This window comes from Pipra filicauda, unplaced genomic scaffold (genome assembly GCF_003945595.2).
Source record: "Pipra filicauda isolate LSUMZ 115617 unplaced genomic scaffold, ASM394559v2 scaffold87_size3191425_pilon, whole genome shotgun sequence".
Lineage (NCBI taxonomy): Eukaryota > Metazoa > Chordata > Aves > Passeriformes > Pipridae > Pipra > Pipra filicauda.
The window spans coordinates 189773-209986 of record NW_024105064.1 but is presented as its reverse complement, the minus strand read 5'-3'; the positions used below and the strand labels follow the sequence as shown (position 1 = coordinate 209986).

Below are 20214 nucleotides of genomic sequence, written 5' to 3'. Positions count from 1 at the left end.
CCTGTTCCCTTTTACCTGTTTATAACTGATCAAACAAGCCAAGCTGGGGGCGGTGACCCTCCAATGCACTCACAGCTAATCTGACTGGTTTCCTCGAGGGAAAAGATGAATATCTTTCACAAAGATACCATTTTGTGGTATAATGAAAAAACCAGGTGCAGAAAAGTTGGCAACAAAGAAAAAAAATGCTTCAGGTTCAAACTTCATCTAGGAAAGGCTGAGGGCCCAGTGCTCAACAGGGTCTCAGTGCCTCGGTTTTCCGTCGATGTGTTACACAGACTGCAGTAAATAGGTAAAATTCCTGGGGATTCTCACTCCCTCGTCACTGGGAAGGGATTAACATGTATGGACCCACCGGAGCGGGGAAGGCTTCAGCGGCTTCACCCCGCTCGGACCGCGGCGGCCCTGAGGGGCTGCAACCGACCCCGGGCAGGCGGCGACGCCCCGGGGGGCTGCTCCTTCCTGCCCTTCTTCCCTGCCCTCACGGACCCCCGAGCCCGCCTTCCTTAGACCCTTCATGGATCCCCGAGCCCGCCTTCCTTAAACCCCACACGAACTCCGAACCCGCCTTGCTTAGACTCTTCATGGATCCCCGAGCCCGCCTTCCTTAGACCCTTCATGGACCCCGAGCCCGCCTTCCTTAGACCCTCACGGATTCCTGAACCCGCCTTCCCCGGACCCCTCACGGACCCCCACCCGCCTTGCTTAGACCCCTCACGGACCCCTCGCTCCTCCTGCCGTTCTCCCGCCCCTCACGGACGCCCCGCCCCTCCCGAGCGGCGCGTGGCCCCGCCCCTCCCTCTCTCCCTCCCTGCCTCTCTGGCCCCGCCCCTCCCCGCCCCCTCGGCGCGCCGCCATTGGCCGTCTCGGCGCGCGCGCGGCCCCGGCGTGGCCCCGCCCCCTTTGTGCAGTGGGTCACGTGATCCCGCCCCCCAAGATGGCCGCCGCCGCCCTGTTGTTTTGATGAATAATCCCTGCGCGGGGCAGCGGCCGCGGGCGGGCGGGGGCCGGGGCTGAGGGGCCTCAGGGGGCGTGTGAGGGGCACCGCGGAGGGGCGGCTCCCCCTCGGCCGCGGCGGCAGCGGAGGCGCGGGCGAGCGGGCAGGCGGCGGGGCCGGGGGCGGCGGCGGCGGTGGTGGGTTCGGCCGGCGGCGGTCGCCCCGGAGATGCCCTTGTGAGGCGGCCCGGGGGGCAGCGGCGGCAGGAGAGCGCGGGCTCGGAGCGGCCCCGCGGCGGGGCGGAGGATCGCGCCCTCCCTCCGGGCACCATTAAGAGGAAGGCGATGGAGGAGCTGAGCGCGGACGAGGCGAGTGCGCGGGGCCGGGGCCTGAGGGGCGGGCGGGCGGGCCTCGAGGAGGGGGCACCGGGCGGAGCCGGGCCCTGTGCGGACCCTGAGGGGACGCTGGGCTGGGGAGGGGGCGATCCTGGGGGCCTCTGCCTTCGCCCTGTCCTTCCCCGGCGTTTTCTCCGTCCCCCTGTCTCTGCTCTGTCCCTGACCCGCCGCCCCCCGGCTCGGCCCTGGGGTTGGGTGGCTGCTCTCCTGGTTAATTGTTTATTTTCCTCTCCCATCTGCCAGGTGGCCTTTGTGTGCAGCGTGTCCCCTCGCTGTGCCCGGCGCTGCGCGTTCGTGTGCTCTCTCTGATCTAAAACACCCAGCCTTTTAGCGTAGCAATACACTTAACGTCTTGCCTGTAAGACTCTTTGCTGAGGAGCAAGATGGGCGTGTTTGTGGCCTTATATTTAATGTCGTTTCTTCTTGAAACAGGCTTCTCGGTTTTCCAGTGCTTCCTTTGATTGCCTTTTCTGTATTTATTCAACCTCTTGCCTGTGCCATGGAATAACCTCAACTGTTTCTTGTTTCTTCCTTTTAAAAGGTGGTGTTTCCTTTTTGTTTTGCTTCGTTTTTTAATATAGACTGAGGTTTTATGTTTTGCTCATGTACTAGAGGACTTCCAAATGGGTTATGTCCTGGTACTGATCAGGATGTAGAGACTTTCCCACTGTCCCAATGTAATGCCCAAATCACGTAAAACTTGAAATCTCTCGTAACTTTAAAGTAATAATTTCACATTAATGTGTATTGCATGCATGTAAAATATATTGTATTGGACCAGCTGCAGTGCAGCCTCAGTGCTTGTATTCCAGGGAGGATCAGAAGGTGTTATTTTTGTTCTGTGCTATATCTCATAGTGGGATTGTGGAGCAGTGGCTGCTGGTGTCCCTCAGGTTTGCATTCCATAAGGTTCAGATGTTTTGGATCATGTTGTGTGTCATGATTTAGCAATCCTGCTGTGTTGCATCACGATGTAAGAGAAAATACTTGGTGCTGTTTACTTGATGGACATCCTCATACTCTATGACAGCACTGGGAAAAGGAGTACAATTCCCACATTGGGAGGAGTGGGATGGGACAGTGGTGTTGTAATTCCTGCTGTGTGAAGGGATCTCCAGTTTTACAGGTGTATTTCAGGAGCACTTTGTTTACAGACAGTTCTTCTCGTTGTTGAGCTGCCCTGATCGTGAGGTGTTTTATGATTAATTTCAGAATTATTTGACCTAAGGAAGCTGGTTTGTGTCCCTGCCTCAGCACTGACATCACCAAAGCACTGCATCGTGGCTCTGAGGCTGCAGGACAGGAGCTCTCCAGGGGGGACTCGTCCACCTTTTCTGAGGCTGCAGGACAGGAGCTCTCCAGGGGGGACTCGTCCACCTTTTCTGGCAAAACGTTTGTCTCCAGTGACTCAAAATTTTCCAGGTCTTTCTTGTCCAATTCAGCAAGGATCAGGCTGACTGGACTTTTAGGTGATTGCTTGAGACAATCTTGTATCATTTTAGGAGAGTCACAATGTCACTTCTTGTTATTAATGGATCCCTCACTGGAAAGTCAGAGCCAAGTCTATTTTAATATTCCTCCACATCTCCACTTTACTCTTCTTTGGCGCAGTAGATCAGACTAAATGGAAAAATCACCTTCTAAAATACCTTATCTGTGACTTCTTTAGATTCAAGCTTTTTATCAGGCCCTGACTAAAGGTGAAAAAACACTTCATGGCAGTTTAAAGTAATTGCAAGGCTCTTCCAGATAAGATTATCTTCTATCAAACCATAATCAGTTATATCACTAAGGGATTGCAGCTTAAAAAGAAGAGAGATGGATACAATTGACAATGGCTTTGGGATTATAGGATGTATTTTAGCTTCAAGGGGTATTTTCCACTGCTATCAAGTGTCTCACTGAAATTTTCTCAGTGTTTGCTGAGCACTAGAAGTTGTCATTCTGTATGGACCAGTAATTTTTTAAGGGGGGAGAAAAGAAATTTCCTTTTTAGTGTGTGAATTTTATCACAATAGCTAGCCCAAGATGAGAATGGGGGCTACACAGAAAAAAAACCAGAATCAAGCTAAATGTGGCATAAGGTGGGAAAGAATGATGTTAATTTATTGTCTTCCAGCATATACATGATTTTTGAGTAGCATTTTCTGAGCACAGAGCATGACCAGTATCACCAGTTTAAGGTGCTCTAAGGAATATAAGCAAACTGAAGTTATCTGTTCAAATTACTCTTTATTGCATAGATTTGGAACTCTCCTATTTGATGGTAGAATCAGAAATTTCTTCAGGGTCTCACTAAGCAGTTGCCAGTAAAGCAGATATTGATACAGGATTTTTTTTAACTGGGAGTGAGTGAGGTACAACTTTCCTGGTTGTACATCTTTATTGGCCTGTTGCAGAATTACATTATCAGTTAACCAGCTCTAACAGGGTGCTATTTTTACATTCTTTGTTGTGATGCATCCAGATAACAGCTTTTAAGAAGTCCACTAAGATCAAAAATGTGTTTCTGAAAACTCCTGTTCAAAGACATAGTCCAGATATGTCCAGCAAAGGCTGGGCTGGTTAAAAACCAATGTGCTCTTTCCATCCAACCAATTAGATTTATTTTTTTTTCAATTAAGCTGTTAAACTGAGTTCTGGAGCTGTGCTCTGTAGGGAAGATGGGCTGTGGAGCAAACAATGCCCCTGTAATAGTCAACACCAAGTAAGTTGTCAGTGTTAGGTAACAATGACACATAACAGCTTTGTCATGTCCCTGTTGCAGGTGTTTATTGCTGAAATCAAGGGTTGGGGATTATTCAAACGCCCTGAACTTCCCTAAGAAAATGTTTTAAAAGCCCAGCCATGTGCTGCTTTGTGGTAATTTGGGGAGTCATTCAGTCCAAAATGGGAACAGGTCACTTGGAGCTCCCACAGTTCTGACTCGTTATTTGGGTTACGTGAAGGCAACAGGTTGGGGTCTCCTTGTGTTGTGCAAACAAGCTCCATCTCCTGAGCCCCTGTGTTGTGTCCTCAGCAGAAAGCCCATCTTCCCTCCTCTCTGTGTCTGAGGACACAGGGAATTAACTGGATAGAATGTCTCCACCAATTTTATGCTGTATTTCCAAACTTCTTTTTCAGCCTGTGCCTTTGCCTTTCTAGCGTAGTATCCTTGTTTCTCCTTTCTTTTTTTGTTTGCTTAAAACTTCCTAATCTTCAGATCAAACTTCAGATTCCCTTGATAATTTTATATAAACCTAAAGCAATATGACAGCTCAGAGTGTCCAAGATCCAGATCTGGTCCTTTATTTGCTCAGTGTACCCTCAGTTGTGAAAGCTGTGTCTGTCAGCGGGAAAAATATTCAGAGTTTATTTATGTTGTAATGTTACTTTGTTCAGCAGTAAGGAAGGTAAATATAATTTACCATCCTTAAAGGGGCAGGGGAAAATATTGTATTAGTTTCAATTGCAGTGTCTTACCTCAAAGTAGCTCAGTGTCTGGGCAGGTTTCTCCTTCCAGGCACATCTCAGACTGTTTTTCAGGGCAAGTCAGTCTGGGGGATTGGCCCCTAAAAAAGGTGGGTGGTTGATGGACTGAGAGTGACAGAAGGGTTGTCTTGGTGCCCTCCTGTTGGGGCAGTGCTGATTGCAGCTGCATTTGCTGTGACTTGGGCATTGACCTGGCCCAGCACTGGAGGGGAAGGGATGCTGAGCACCACGAGTGACCTCAGTTATCTGCCTGGGACTGGGAGATGATGGGGAGGTGACCTTGTTTCAGTAACCAATGTTGGGCTGCACTTGAGAATAAATTGATAAATATATTGGTTATTATCTCTGCCTTTTTGTCCTCACACATCTCCTTCCTAGCATCAGATTGGGGTCTTACTAGCAAGGATGACTATGAGCAGTTGTGGAAGAGCTTCACTTCACATTAATTATATAAAAACCAAGAAAAATAAATCCTCATCTCTCTCCTTCAGACACTGCTGCATATATGGACTGTTTGTGTGTGTATTTTTTTTTTCCATTCCTCCCTTATCTGAAATACATAGTTATGGGTCTGCTTAAGGGAGAGGAAGGAACTTTTAAAATTTTTAATCAAACCCCCAATTCAGAGAGATTTCAGTTCAGCTGGGTTGTTTTTAATTTGGTATTTTGTGAGCTGTGAGCACTTCATTTGGATTCAGCAGTAGGGAAAACAGATATGGGGACACGGAGCTGACATTTTCTCAGTTATACCTCTGGGGGCTGAGGTAGTTCTGTAATTTTTTTATTTTAGATAAACAGGTGGATGAACAGCTGAAAAATTAAGATGTAAGGTACAAGTGGAGAAGAGAAAGACCCTAACATGTGTTACTTTTACTTAAGGCAAAACTGAACAATTCATTTATGCTCCCCTATTTTGCTTGACAAGGAGGAAGGATTGAGAGTTTCTATTCATAGGCATTTTTTTGGATCTTAAATTAAAAAAAAGAAATCCCAGCTGCCTTCCATGTTCATGTGGTGACACCTGTCGTGGAGGGAGATGTAGTTCCAGACAGTGTTTTCCCACAGTTTCTGAAGTCTGATTTAATTTGATCTGTTTTTCTTCCTGTTGGAGGAGGTTTCACAGGCCATTAAATGGTACAGGAGTGGAGTGTAGACATTGACTTGACACAAATCTTTTGTTCACCCTTTCACTTGCTTGGCAGTTCTTTAGGATTATGAGCAGAAATGAACACTGTTAAGTTGTGTGCAATGCTTGACTGTCATAATACAAAGAGAATAACAGGAATTGCTCAGTTTTTTGCAGGGAGTTGACACCGTCAAATACGATACTTTTATTTTGGGCCTTTTTCAAGCTGAAGATGTAAGGTTTGGGAACATCCTGTTTTTCATTTATGGCAACCTGAAGCACTTACAAATTGAGTTTTCTTAAGTTATATTTTGCCTATTTATTCCTTGTGTATATCCTTAGTGTTCTGCCATCATGTACAATTTTTAATAAATAGGTTCATAACAGTTTTGTGAAGTTGGATTTTGAAGGCAGGTGCTTCTTTGTCTTAAAAATAAAATACTGGTTTTTAGATTCTGTGTGGTGGAATGTGTGTAGGTGACGAGAGGATGTTTTTTACTCTGTGTTCACTTCTCAAGGTGCTTTTGTCCAGCAGATGAGTTGTATGTTTTTGGTGTTGCAGTTCTGTTTGGGATTAACTTGGACAGTGGTGGTCTTGCATAACCTTCAGCTGGACCTTCTTTAGCACAGGTGTCTTGGTGTCATGAGAAGTTAAAGGTCATGTCCATATTGTCCCTTTTATCACAGTAATGCAGTTTGTCAAATGCCAGAATAAATGAGGGGGAGCGTTGCAGGTTTTGAGATTGCTGAGCAGTAAATGTTAGACGTGTCTTACCCAACCCTGGAGGGACAAGCACGGCCTTCCCCAGTGCAAAGGGCTTCCCAGGGCAGCAGATACACACTTAGAGCTTTAGCATGGAGGGGCTGATGGTGTTGTGACACAGCACTGAGCCCACTGAGCAGCTGTCAGGTAAAGCTGCAATGTTTGCCTTTCCAGGAGTCAATACCTGCTGGGAGGGAGGGCAGAGGGCAGCCTGGGGAGTGTGTGCACGTGTGGGTGCACAAAAAGGGGCTCATTTGGTTTGTTCCCTGTGCAGATGTGGGTGCACACAAAGGTGTTCACTTGGTTAATTCTGTGTTCCCTGTGAAGATGTGGGTTCACACAAAGGTGGTTATTTGGTTTATTCTCTGTTCCCTGTGCAGATGTGGGTGCACACAAAGGTACTCATTTGGTTTATTCTCTCCTTGTGCAGATGTAGGTGCAGACAGAGGTGTTCACTTGATTTATTCTCTGTTCCCTGTACAGATGTGGGTTCACACAAAGGTGTTAATTTGGTTTATTCTCTGTTCCCTGTGCAGATGTGAATCCACACAAAGGTGCTCATTTGGTTTATTCTCTCCCTGTGCAGATGTGGGTGCAGACAGAAGTGTTCATTTGGTTAATTCTCTCCCTGTGCAGATGTGGGTGCACACAGAGGTGTTCACTTGGTTAACTCTCTGTTCCCTCTGCAGATGTGGGTTCACACAAAGGTGCTCATTTGGTTTCTTCTCTGTTCCCTGTGCAGCTGTGGGTGCACCCAGAGGTGTTTATTTGGTTTCTTCTCTGTTCCTGTGCAGCTGTGGGTGCCCACAGAGGTGTTCATCTGGTCTCTTCTCTCCCGTGCAGATCCGGCGGAGGCGCCTGGCGCGGTTGGCAGGAGGGTCCTCGTCCCAGCCCACCACCCCCCTGACGTCCCCGCAGAGAGAGACCCCCCCGGGGCCTCCCGTGGTGGCACCAGCCCCGGGTCCCTCCCACAGCCTGGGCCTAAATGTCCACAGCATGACCCCAGCTACCTCTCCCATCGGTGCATCAGGTGAGGCTGCACCTCGAGACCAAACCTCACTGCTCACGTTCATCACACCCCCTTCTCTTCAGAGCACACACTGGCTTTGGGCTCAGTTCTGCTGCTGTTAAAAGTGACTCTCAGAAGCAGTGCTTGAGGGTGCTTTTTGTTTTCCTTTTCCAAGTAACAAATGGTTTTCCATTCATTCCGTTCACAGTTGTTTTCCAGGTGGTAAATAAACTCGTGGCATTTAAAATGTGGGTTACCAAAGCTCGTGATACAGTTTAATATTGCACAATGTTAGGGAAAAGATCTGTCAAGGAGACAGGAAAAATCCCTTTCTGGTTTTGCAACACAGTTTTTATTGATTGGTTTCTAGGTCCATTTTAGCAATCAGTCCCAAGTTCATTTTTGATCTTTAATTACGAGCATTCGGCACAATTAAAAATAGCAGGCTGTGACTGTGCATGGTCAGTGTAAGAACGAAGTATTTGCTTTCTGCTTTGTATTACTTTGCCAATTCACTATTTACTGGAGTGAATACAAGCAGGATGCTTACAAATAGTATTTATTTCAGAAGATGCAATGAGAGCTGATCCGTTAAAATCAGACAAATACAGCAAGCAGGGGAAGTTGGGAGGGTTGCTCTGCAGACAGGTGAAGACAATATTCTTATATTTATAACACATTTGACTTAGAAAACTTTGATTTCAAGTCGTCTGTCTTAAAAATCAGAACAAATTAGCATGTTTGCCAGTATTGTGGTCTTTATCTGAAAACCTGAATTGTTTTACCTGTTGTTTCTCAGCTGAGAGGTTCACGAAACAAACATCAGGATTGTTCTAACCAAGTTTTCAATATGATTTCTAATAAGCTTGCAGAATTCTTTATCCTTTACCTATTTGCTGTCTGAAATGCCATGTTTTTCCCTTTGGCAAATAGGGTAATTTACAAGCTTAAGTCTTGTAGTTTAGTTACAGTGCTGTTCAGAAATACCTAGGGGTGACTCCTTCCTGCTTGTTCTCTTGCCTTGTATCCAAAGCAGGACAGAGAAAAGCTATCAGAAGCTTTTCCTGAGGAAAATCTCATTGCAGATGGAATTTAACACTCTGTATTGTCCTCATGATTACAGACAGCAACCCAGCAGCAGAGGTGACTTTTTTTTTTTAAGAACAGTGCAGAGTTCACTCACTGTGTTCCCTCAGCCTGTGGTTACACGACTGTTTTAATCCATCTTAGGTTGGATTCTTGCTGAAAGGAGTATTTCTTGCTCTGCTGTCTGTAGTAGCTTTGTGGCGAGGTGGGTTGTGGACTTAATCCAAGTGAAAACTAACCCAGGAAAAATAAATGTTTAGTTTTCAAATAGATGAGATCCTGATCCATCCTAGTGCACAACTGGATAAACAATAATGCCAACAGAGCAGGAGGTGTGGAAAGGTGTTATCTGAAGGAAGAAATGCCCAGATGTTGGCTGACAGGTTTGGGGTGGTTGGATAGCAAAGACCTTGGAGATTTCTGTTTTAAGAACCATCTGGGCAGTTCCTGACTGTGCAGACCAAATTGGCTGATGACCAGAAACAGAAGTTACAGTTTTTGCTTCCTACAGTGCCTTCATTGCAGCTTTTTACTAATGTGTGTCCTTTTTCACACCAGGGTGAGAGATGGGGTTAAACTGGGGAATGGATGAGGGAAAACTCTCTGTAACAGATTATCTGCTGTGTTTATGTAGCATAAATGAAGACTCAGCTAATGCTGTGTGGTTTGCAGCAGTTCCTTTCAGCAGCATAAAGTGACTGCAGAGGATTTTAATTCATTTGGACATACAGAGCAGCCCCAGCAGAATGGTGTCCTTGTAAGCATCCATTGTTCTCAAGAATTGCCTGTCATGGTGAGATCAGACTTAGGCACCAATTTAATGGAAAAGATGATCCTTATTTTGTATGTGTTTTGGAAATATTTTGAAGAACCTAAAGACAGTGTATCAGTGACAACTGGAACTTTGGGTGTCAGGTATTTCATTGTGTACCTGATCCAGCAAAGTTCAGGTGCAAGTAAATTCTGGGAGATCTGTGTGAAAGGGTGGTGGGTAGGATTGAGGGGGCCTGGTGATGAGAGCTGCAGCATCACTGTTAAAGCACATTTTCCTGGCAGAGAGAGTCAGACCCCAAGGGAATGCAGAACAATGCAGTCCTTTGCCCTGGTAAGCCATGTTTGCTCTGGTCTCTTTATCCACTGACTTAGCCAGATTTTTTGGGGGAAGAGGAGAGATGAAGAACTCCAGGAATATTGTCCCTTTGTAATTGATGATGTCCTGAAGTAAAACAAGGCTGTAACTGGGATATCTTAAATCAGCTGCATGCTGGAATTCCCTGCTGACTTCAGCCTTTCCTTGCCACTGGCAGTGTAGTGCTGCTGGGTGTTATCCCTGGGGAATCTGCATCCTTAAAGTTCTGCTGCTGAAAGTTGCTTTTATTTAACCTGACTGACCCGAGCAGCCTTGCTCAGCTCAGACACTGCCCTTGATGTTGGGGAGAAGTGGTGCTGAGCTTTGGGGCTGTGCCTCCTGCAAGGACTCAGTGTCACAGCTGTAGTGTGCATCACCAGAATTCCAGGACTGCAGAAAATAGGCATTTAGAACTGAAATTGAGGTTTTTCTTGACTCTTTCTTGCTATCTGGGTGAAATCTTTTGCAGACATTTAATATTGGCAAATAGGTAGTTAATGGAGGATCTCCGTTTCAACCTCTATTCTTTTCACACTGAACACCCAATGGGCTCAAAAATGTTGTTTATGAATGATAATACCCAGCTATGGCCCTGAAGTTACTCACCAATAACCCTTGGTACTGAATGCAAGGCTTGTTCTGCTTTATTTGGAGTTACAGATATAACTTCCCTCCTCCCATGCTGGTGTCTAACACCTCTGTGGAGAAGTCTCCCTTGCAAAGGGAGTCCATCTGTTCATCCCCTGACACACATCAGCCCTCCTCCAAAGTCATGATGGTGGTGGTGTTACACTTGGTGCATGTTGTTAGGACTTCTTGGATGCTTATTTTATTCTTGTGGAGAAGGAAAAGTACCGATAATTTCCCAGTAAATTGTTTTAGTGTATGTGTCCTGTACCCTAACCCCAGTTAACTCCATTGTAATGGCCCAAAGTCCTGTTCTGATAGGACAGAGTTTAGGGGGCTTTGACAAGGTCTGAAGTAGACAGAGCAATCCTATGAAAGATGAGTTTTTAAGGGAGTGAATCTCTTGAGCTCCCCATGGTTGCAAATTAACTTTGTTTTGTGTTTAATGCAGGTAAGCATTCCTACATTGCTGCTGCAAGGGGAGGTAGCAAATAGGATTACCTGTAGTTAACTGAATATTATTAACATTTATTTCCTAATGCATTACTAATAACACTTAACAGCAGGATTGAAAAACAGCATTTCCTCTCCTTTTCCATCCCAATAACATGTGGTGCCTTCTCACCTCTGTAGTAACACCTTGGTGGTGCCTTTTCTTTAGGAGTAGCCCACCGAAGCCAGAGCAGCGAAGGAGTGAGTTCCCTCAGCAGTTCTCCATCCAACAGCCTTGAAACCCAATCCCAGTCTCTCTCTCGGTCCCAGAGCATGGATATTGATAGTGTCTCCTGTGAGAAAAGGTAACAAATGCAGCTTGTAAAAGCCAGCAGATATGGCACAATGCTGATGGTCAAACCTGTTCCCAGGCCAAGGCTCTGCCCTTTCTCCCTCCCAGCTGTGTTAATGCAGGAGGGCTTAATGCTTAAAAACACACTCTATTTAGACCACTGTAATGCTTGTTTTAGTCTGGCTTTAATGGGAATTCCTGACCTAAAGTGGTAAAAGATAAAGCATTATCTTAGACATTAAGAGATGAGCATGTCTGGTGGGGATAATTCAGCTGCTCTGCTTAAAAAAGAAAAAGTTATGGGATGTGATGGCTGTGTATTGCCTGCTGAAGGAATTAGAATGCTTGAACTCAAAATAAATGTAACATGAGAAGCATTTATCAACCAGTGATTTTAATTGCTGTTTGTGCATTGGGTTCTCTGCTGCTTCTACTTACGGGGACACTCCTTCAGTCAGCATCTTACAGGCTTCTTCTCTTATTTCCCCTTGCAGTATGTCCCAGGTTGATGTGGATTCAGGAATTGAAAACATGGAGGTCGATGAGAACGATCGCAGAGAGAAGCGGAGCCTGACGGACAAGGTCGGTCTGCTTTGGATGGAGAGGGAGCAGGGATGAGCTCAGTCATCTCCAGGGTTTGAACACGTGCTTTTGAGAGGATGGAACCTCAGGTGCCATCTGTAAACAAGTTCTTCACTGCATTTTCTCATTAAAATTCGTGTGAAGGAAAAATAAGCCAGAAGTCCCAATATCAAGCCAGAAGTCCCAATATCAAGCCAGAAGTCCCAATATCAAGCCAAAAGTCCCAATATCAAGCCAAAAGTCCCAATATCAAGCCAAAAGTCCCAATATCAAAGCTGCATTTTGATGTCTCAGATTGATTTACAGATGATATTTGAAAACTCTATAAAGAAAATGTTTTGTTCTATGTCTTACAACAAAGTGAGCTATTAGTCCCCACATCTATTTTTTTAATACACAGTAGGTCTGAAGAACCATTTCTTAAGAGACTTTGAAGATTGTTGCATCTTATTTATGTAGCACTTGGTGGTCTGCTCACAAAAGTACTGCTTCAAGTGTTATGTGTGCTGGAGTAATGCTGTGTAATAAGGTTTTCCTCAGATATTATAAGAAAATACATAAGAAGATTTAGCTGTCAAGGTTTAGAGAGCTGGTAGAACCCTTTAAAGTAGAAAAAGAAAGCAAGTAAAACTCTGATCCACTCCTGGAATCGTCCTCTTTGTCATTTGATTTTAAGGCCCGTGTGAAACAGAACCATAAAGAAATGGGACATGATTTTAGTGGGGAGGAGTTTCTCCAGCAATTCTTGCAGTGCTCATTAGATGTCTTTGTTTATTCCTGCCCTGTCAGTAATAAGGTCTGTTGGTAAAAGCCTGGCCTGAAGCCACGGAGCAATAACCTGCCACAGGATCCTTCCCAGCCATCCTGAGCTGCAGGCCGGGCACTGGGACAGCTTCATTATTTGCTGGGCAATAAATAGCCTGGAATCAAGGACAGCCTTCCACTGGGGGGGTGGGGAGCCATCCTGAGGTCTCAAATTTAAAAGAAAAAAAGAGAGATTTTTAGTGGCAACCTTGGTTTTCTCCAATCTGTGTTTTTTTCTTCCTCACTGACTTCTTTTTTCTAAAGGAAGAGAGTGTTGCTCTCTGAAGGAGTAAGATGCATTGCAGTGCAAGCTGCACTAATATTAGTCAAATATCAGAAGGTTTTTTTAGCTCTAGTAAACATGTACAACTCTCACAGGAGAACTCTTCAGGGAAATAGCCTCAAAGCCCAACCTTTGAAATGCCACGGAGCTGAATTTTCTAGTTTGTGTATCATGTTGCTTTTACAGTGTGGGGAGCAGAGAGGAGGGCAGGGCAGAGTGATGGGACTGGCTTGTCACATGTGTTCTGCAAATGTTTAAAAGCCACCTCTCCTCACATCATGGGGGTAATCACTTCAGTGTTCTTCCTTTGTGGTCCATCATTTTTTCAGGTGCACACTCAGAGCTGCCTTAGGGTTGCAAGAGCCCTCCCCTGTAACCTTTGGTACCCTCTGTGTGGGACCATTCTCGTTAAAGAAACTAGTTTTTTATTTTGAGCACAGTTTACATCACCTTTCTTTTTTGGAAGAAAGGGAAACAAGGCAAATTCTTGAGTCTTTAGTCCTGTCCTGAGTTCATTCAAGTGAAAGATGTCTCTATCTTGGGCAAGATTTGAAGTTGAGAAAGACTTGGGGGAAGTTTGCTTCTTCCTGTGCTTTCATTTTTACAAGAAACTCTTAAAATAACTGTGGATAATGAAAATTTGAATCCCCAATTAATTCCTTAAGGCAGACATCATAGGTATCTGGGTTAAATTTCCCTTCTTAGTGTATAGTTTTCAAATGTGTTTTGGGAGCCCTGCTGGATTTGGGTATTTCTGCTGCATCTTTTCTGCATCCCTCGTGTTTCTTCAGGTTGTTCTCTCCAAATTTTGTCAAATGCATCAATATTCCTTCATAAACATGCAAAATCTGCCATTAAGAGTTGGGCTGAAGCCATTTAAAGGAGATCTGTACCCGACTGTGACTTGACTGATACAGTGGCAAGCAAGGTGTTGATTCTTGGCTTGTTGCCCCCCAGGAACCCCTGTCTGGGTCGGAGGTGTCTGAGGAACAAGCTTTGCAGCTGGTCTGTAAGATCTTCAGAGTGTCCTGGAAGGACCGAGACAGGGACGTGATCTTCCTGAACTCCCTCTCTGCCCAGTTCAAGCAGAACCCAAAGGAAGGTGGGCACCTGAGCAGGGCTTATTTCACTGGAGTGGCACATTCCCATCTCTTTGTTTTCACCTTTTTCTCTCTTTGCTGCAATGAATTATCTTGCATCATAACAGACATCTGGCAGTTAATTTGATAAGCCAAGGAGTCATGATTATTTTATATAACAAACTATGTTTTCTGTGTTAGCTATAAATATGACCCAATTAAAAATGGTTATTTTATGTGTGGGGTGTGTATGCATTTTTTTATTTATTTTTTTTTCCTTTCTTTATGACATAACTTGCCCAGCTGAACAGCAGGGTGGGAAAATATGAGTGGAACACACAACACAACTTCAATAACCCACAATAGCAGCATGAGGTCATCTTTGATCTTCAGTATTTTCCATAAAAGCTGTATTTTTGTGTAGCTGTAATTCCAGAACCTGGTTAATACAGACAGAGTGATAATTATAGATGTGTCAGTGTGTTGGTTTTGCCAAAAGCAGCACTTAATTCACAGAAGTCTCTCTCTGTCCTTTTTCCTTGAATTCTCTGCTAATGTTTACATCTCTGACTAATGTGTAGCTGAAGGCAGAGATGAGGACACTGACTCTCTTCTTCTTAACAGTGTTTTCAGATTTTAAGGACTTGATTGGGCAGATTTTGATGGAAGTGCTGATGATGTCCACCCAGGCAAGGGATGAGAACCCCTTTGCCAGCCTGACAGCTACATCCCAGCCCATCGCTGCCGCCGCCCGCTCTCCCGACAGAAGCCTCATCCTAAACATGGGCTCCAACCCAGGAAGCAGCCCCATGTTCTGTAATGTGGGCTCCTTTGGTTCCAGTTCCTTATCCAGGTGACTTCTGATTATAACTGAATGCTGGTTTCACTTGAATATTGGTTGCTAGACTAGAAGAGAGAGAGGGGCCTAGAAGTGTCCCAAGAACGATAAATAGAATCGATTTTTAAAGTTTTTCACTCTTTTTTTGTGTGAATGTCCCTCCATTTCACCGTTTTTGATTACACTGCCACGGCTAGAAGTGTATTTGATAGAGTCAAGCCATGTAACTGTTTCCTGCTGAGGAGTATCCCCACCTTGCATCTCGAAGGCCGTGACTCTCAAAAGTGTATAGATTGTGATGTAGTTTTATTCAACAACAGTAGAAAGGAGTAATGTGTGTGAGCTGCAGAAATGTTGCTGAAGAGTCATGAGAAGGGCAAGGACTTCTCTTGCTCATTTTATCTTTTTCACTCTTTTTCTGCATATCCTAAATCATTGCTTTTTTTTTTTTTTTTTTTTTTTTTCCCCTGTAACTGGTTTAGTCTCTATGGGACTAGTCCAGCTCCTCCTACCAATTTCACAAGCTATGTACCAATGACTGGTTCATCTCTTACCCCACCAGCCAGTTCAGTTGCCAGCACAGCTGTGCCTCCCATTCCTGTCAGCTCTCACCTCACAGCCACAAGCCCTTCCTGGACACAGCCGCCTTCTCCGAGGTACCGGCCATACACCGTGGCCCATCCTGGAGGCTTTTCCGCTTCTTCCACCCCACGTTCCTTGAGTATTTCCATCCCATCTAGTTCTCCAAGCCCTCCAGCCATGGCTGCTAGCCCTCCAGCCATGCCAGTCATCACCTCCAGGCAGAGGCCCACAGCCATGGGCCCACCTTTGTTTCCTGCTTCGCCCGGTGCCCTGCGCAGGCGTCCTTCCCTGCCGAGCAGGTTCCCGCCTAGGTATTGCACAGAGCAGTGCTTGGTGTGTGCTGTGCAGGGTGTGGCATCATCGTGCAGTTTGGAAGAGCTGCTGTTTGTGCTGAGCTCACCCCACTCACCCTGAGCTGATTTCTGTGTTTGGTTTGCTCTAATCCCTTGACTCGCTAACCGGCTGTCTGTGCCAAAACGTGACACCTGCTTTGCCAGCATCTGAGGGCTGATGGAATGACTGCAAAAGGAGCAATATGGTTTTCATTTCCTCCTCTTCGTGCATCCATTCCAGTTAAACTATGAGCTTTCCTTTCAGTTGCTGCTGCTGGATAGTAAACCAGACAAACCTCCTGCTCTGAGGAGGTTTTCTCAGTAGGGCTTTAGTTAATTTGTTGAAAGCTGTTACTTGCTGGACTGGGTTAGATTTAATTCCCTGGTGCACAGATTTAAATTACAGATCAGCCTATTTCAGAGTGCCAGGCCAAGTACCACCGCATTTCCTCTGTTGGCTGCTCCTGGAATCCCTTGTCCCTGCAGGAGGGAGAAACAAGCACACAAGGCTTTGAGATCATTGCTTTAAAGTTCACTAGCTTAGAATTGTAATACTCGTTATTCAGTCATGTCTAAGCATTCCACTTCAGCCTTAATTTTTATTGGGTCTGAAAAATTCTTTTTCAATTTTTGGGTTGTAAATGTGTGGTGTTTTTGATACCTCAATAACTTGTGGCAGTGTAACAGAGCATGTTAGTATGGTCTTGGTTTTACTAACGTGGAGTTATCCATTGCCTGCATGTTTACAGAAGATGATTTTTGACAGACTTAAAAGCTACCATTTACTTTTCCTTCTGGCTTAAGAAGAATCTGATGGCCTTTTCCATTTTTGTTGTGGTAGTTTGTACGACAACCCTTTCTCCCTCCTCCTCCTTGCCGTTTCTGATGTGTCTGAGGACAGTAGTGATGAAGACAATGAAGATGATGATTTTTCTTGTGTCCAGTTTGGGTCCAGGTATCTGAGAAAGAGAATGTAACCTGCATGTTTGGTTGTTTAGGAACTAACAGCCTGTGTAGTGTCGAGTGATCCTCAAAGTAACGTGGAGAACTAAAGCAGGGAGGTGACTTGGCTGCCTCGTTAGGATGGTGTACAAACAAGTGTAATGAGTGCAGTTAGTCAGCTCTTTTTGAAGAGGTGACCAAGGTAAATGTTCATCATACTGTCTTCTAGGCTTAATGAGCATGGTTTCTGCAATGCTGCTGGAGTGCAGCTCCTCACTGGCTCTGTGAGTAGAAGGAACAGCATTCGCCCATGGCTGTAATTTTCAGTGGCTGGTACATGGTGTGTGTGTTTTCCCGTGAAAACCTGGAAAATGAGGACAGAGGTTAACATGTGGGAAAAGATACAGTGACAAATAAGCAGCTGATGCAAACAGTGTGACTTTGAAGATTCATTACTGCTTGACAGCTGAGGATCACCCCTTTAGCCTGTGACAAAATACACCTGAAAGCTTCAACTGGTCCTTTGGCAAGGTTTTAGCAGAGACTGATGGAGCTGGGGCAGCCAAGAAAGGAGGGGGAAGAACTGACTATTTTACTGTAAAACAGACATTTGTGAATTGTGTAGCAAACCCCTTTCATTTGTGTGACATCAAGGTATGTGAAAACCAAATGAGAGTTGATACTGGTGGGATCTGGTTTGGAGCTGGGCAGATGCCATGCAAAAACCTGCAGAACACTGGGTATGCCAAGGGGGAAAAGCTTTAGAAAATATGAGTGCAGGGTCAGATCTTCTCTAGTTCTACATTCCATTGCAGAGTAATCCTTCAGTGTCTTGGCTGATACAGAAATATTTTCCCAAAGAAATGTCCCATTCTTTTGGATCAACCCAACCTGGAGAAATGAATAAATATTTTATATAAACCCCGTGTGTTTCAGGAAGATTTTTCTGAAAAATGATACTTCTGTAGTCTTGGTAGTGTTGAACATTATCTGTGAGCATTCAGACCCCAGGTCATGCCTGAGGGTGATTCTGAGGGGTCTGTGCCTGGCCTCAAGCCCAGGGGGGGCAGTTGCCACTTCCAGATGGGAAAGGGAAGCAAGGTGGGAGTTTTCCAGACCACACACACGTGGAACAACTGGGAGGAAAGGGTTCCTCCAAGGCCCCCAGTCCCCTGCAAGGATTTTAGTTACAGCAAAACACAGGGGAATTCTCATTGCTTGAGCCTTCCAAAACGAAGCCAACAAGACTTTAGGAACTGCCTTTGGGTGTCAAGGAATGCCCAAAACCACTTGGGGTGAAAGATTTCCCCCTGCACACAGAGGCAGTTTCTCTGTCTGACTGTTGCTGTGGTGTGTTGGGACACTGCTGCTACAGTCACTGGCACCTGGAGCACCTTCCAAGCAGCATCTCCTCTTTTCCATCCCAGTCTGATTTCAGGAGAGTGAACCTGATAGCGTGGGTGTAGGGGTTTGTTGTATGTGGAATTTAGGATTATCTTTCCCCTCTGTTTTGTTTAATATTTATCCCGTTGGCGATTGAATCCAAATGTTGGACAGAGTTGCCAAGCTTTGGAGAGGGTTTCTGCTGTGCTTCTGGGGTTCTCATTTGTTTATTCTGTCCTGGCATTTTGCAGGCAGCAGTAAGTTGTTAGTTAAATTATAAACACAGTGGCTGTACAATTATGCAACAACTTGCATTTTGGACACACCAAGGCATTCAATATGTGTGTGAAGGATGTGTGAGCTTTGTGTTGGAATAATTTGAGTTGCTGCTGCAGTGAAATCATTAACAGAATTACTAACTGTAGAACTAGTAGGTTTTCATATAAATTTACTTTCTTAAAAGAGTCTTTTTTAAGCTGAATGTGAGAAGTCAAGAGGTTTAAAAGAGAGATTGTAGAAAAAAAGGGCATAATTTTGTGGTTACTGAGCACTATTTCAATAGAGCAATGTTTGACATGGGTAAGTTTTAATTGAATAACTGAAAACATCTCTCTGCAAACAGAGATTGCTGCTATTAGAATGTTGTGTTTCTTAACATGCTGAGCTCCCAGATGCTGAGCAGTAATAACCTTTCCCTGATTTATTGGTTGGACTGTGGAGTTTGCACAACAGATTTGTACAGCTCGATGATAAAAATGTAAATTATTTTAGAGTTTAAAGGAGATTCCAGTGCTGAGAGTTTGTGGGTTTAAACGTGATTTTTAGAAAGCTGCATTTACGGAAACAAATACTCATGTTTTCCAGTTTAAGATCTGGGGCTTATAAATTGGTTTTCATTTAAATCCACCCCGACTGTGCACAGGCTTTTCTTGGAGAATTGCAGCAGCTCATCCACGTAATTGCTATTTTTAAAATTTCATTTACATAAAGTGACTACATCATGTCTTAATTCTCTTCTGCAAAATGAGGGTTTTGCTCTTAATTAGCTTTGCCAAGCTGGTGTGTAGAGAAGAATTCTGTAGAGATAACAAGTCTGAGATTGAGAGTCGTGGGGCTGTTCTCACTTGTGTTCCCTTTCTCTCTGCTCTCAAGGATGGTGTTGGTTTTGTGGGTTTAGTTTTTGTGTTTACAATATCAGTGGGTTCCCCCCCCCGCCCAGTGCTGTGCTACTTAATGAAATGGTGTATTTTACTGTGAGGGAACTGAAATGATCTGAGTTGAAATGATCTCGAATGTGGGAGTGTTAAAGGGAGCAGTGGGTTGGCTGTGTTGCCTCCTGGTTTATTTATTCTCCTTCCTCAGAGCACATCAAGTGTCTGTGGCCCTGTCTGTCAGCCCAGGTCTGTCCTTGGCAGTGGGAGGCTCCTGCCTTCCATGGCTTGGTGGTGTTAACAGAATTTGGACATTTCTGCCATTTTTAGTGCTGAATGTGGAGCCTGTGCAGAGGCTGCACCACAGCCTGGAAGTGTTGGGGTGTCCTGAGTGTGCCAACAGTTCAGGTACAACTCAAAGCCTGTCCATTTTTGGTGTTGCCGGGTGAGAATTCACTGATTCAGAGAATTCAGAGATTCACTGGTTCCCATTAAAGTCACGCTCCTTGCTGCTGTCCTTCAGCTCCTTAGTTAATGAGGTGGTTGATTCCTCAGTCATGGTACAGCTCTGAACCTCCAGGGTTGGCCAGGCTGGTGCTTGGAGAGCCCTTCACAGCTCACAGGAGCTCCCTGAACTGCTGAGCCCTGTGTGTGATGGGATGGAGTGTTCAGAGCACTGGCAGAGGAAGAGCTGGTGAATTGTTTGATTGTGCACAAGTGAAGAACTGTCCCTAATGCCTCATTTCTGGTTTTTGTGTGTTTTAAAGTATGGGAGGCTCTGGCAGCTCAAGTGTTTCCGATTCCTGCAGTGACCACTTCACCATTGAAAACTGTAAGGAGACAGAGATGCTGAACTACCTCATTGAGTGTTTTGACAGAGTTGGAATAGAGGAGAGAAAAGCACCAAAGGT

At 45.1% G+C, this 20214-nt stretch overlaps 1 protein-coding gene across 3 annotated transcripts in view; it reads left to right on the top strand.

Annotated features, from left to right (window-relative positions):
* The first annotated feature begins 927 nt into the window (after positions 1-927).
* Positions 928-20214, top strand: part of UBE4B (ubiquitination factor E4B) — a 38869-nt gene continuing 19582 nt past the window's right edge. Inside the window, exons 1-9 of one of the 3 annotated variants that reach the window (XM_027730922.2) lie at positions 928-1305; positions 7536-7722; positions 11205-11340; positions 11822-11909; positions 13954-14098; positions 14700-14928; positions 15396-15806; positions 16669-16782; positions 20071-20212. In XM_027730922.2, the coding sequence (XP_027586723.1) occupies positions 1282-1305; positions 7536-7722; positions 11205-11340; positions 11822-11909; positions 13954-14098; positions 14700-14928; positions 15396-15806; positions 16669-16782; positions 20071-20212 (1476 nt within the window). In that variant the 5' untranslated portion in view covers positions 928-1281. The remainder of the gene's footprint in view (positions 1306-7535; positions 7723-11204; positions 11341-11821; positions 11910-13953; positions 14099-14699; positions 14929-15395; positions 15807-16668; positions 16783-20070; positions 20213-20214) is intronic. The other 2 variants (XR_005567088.1, XM_027730924.2) reach the window with 2 other exon arrangements.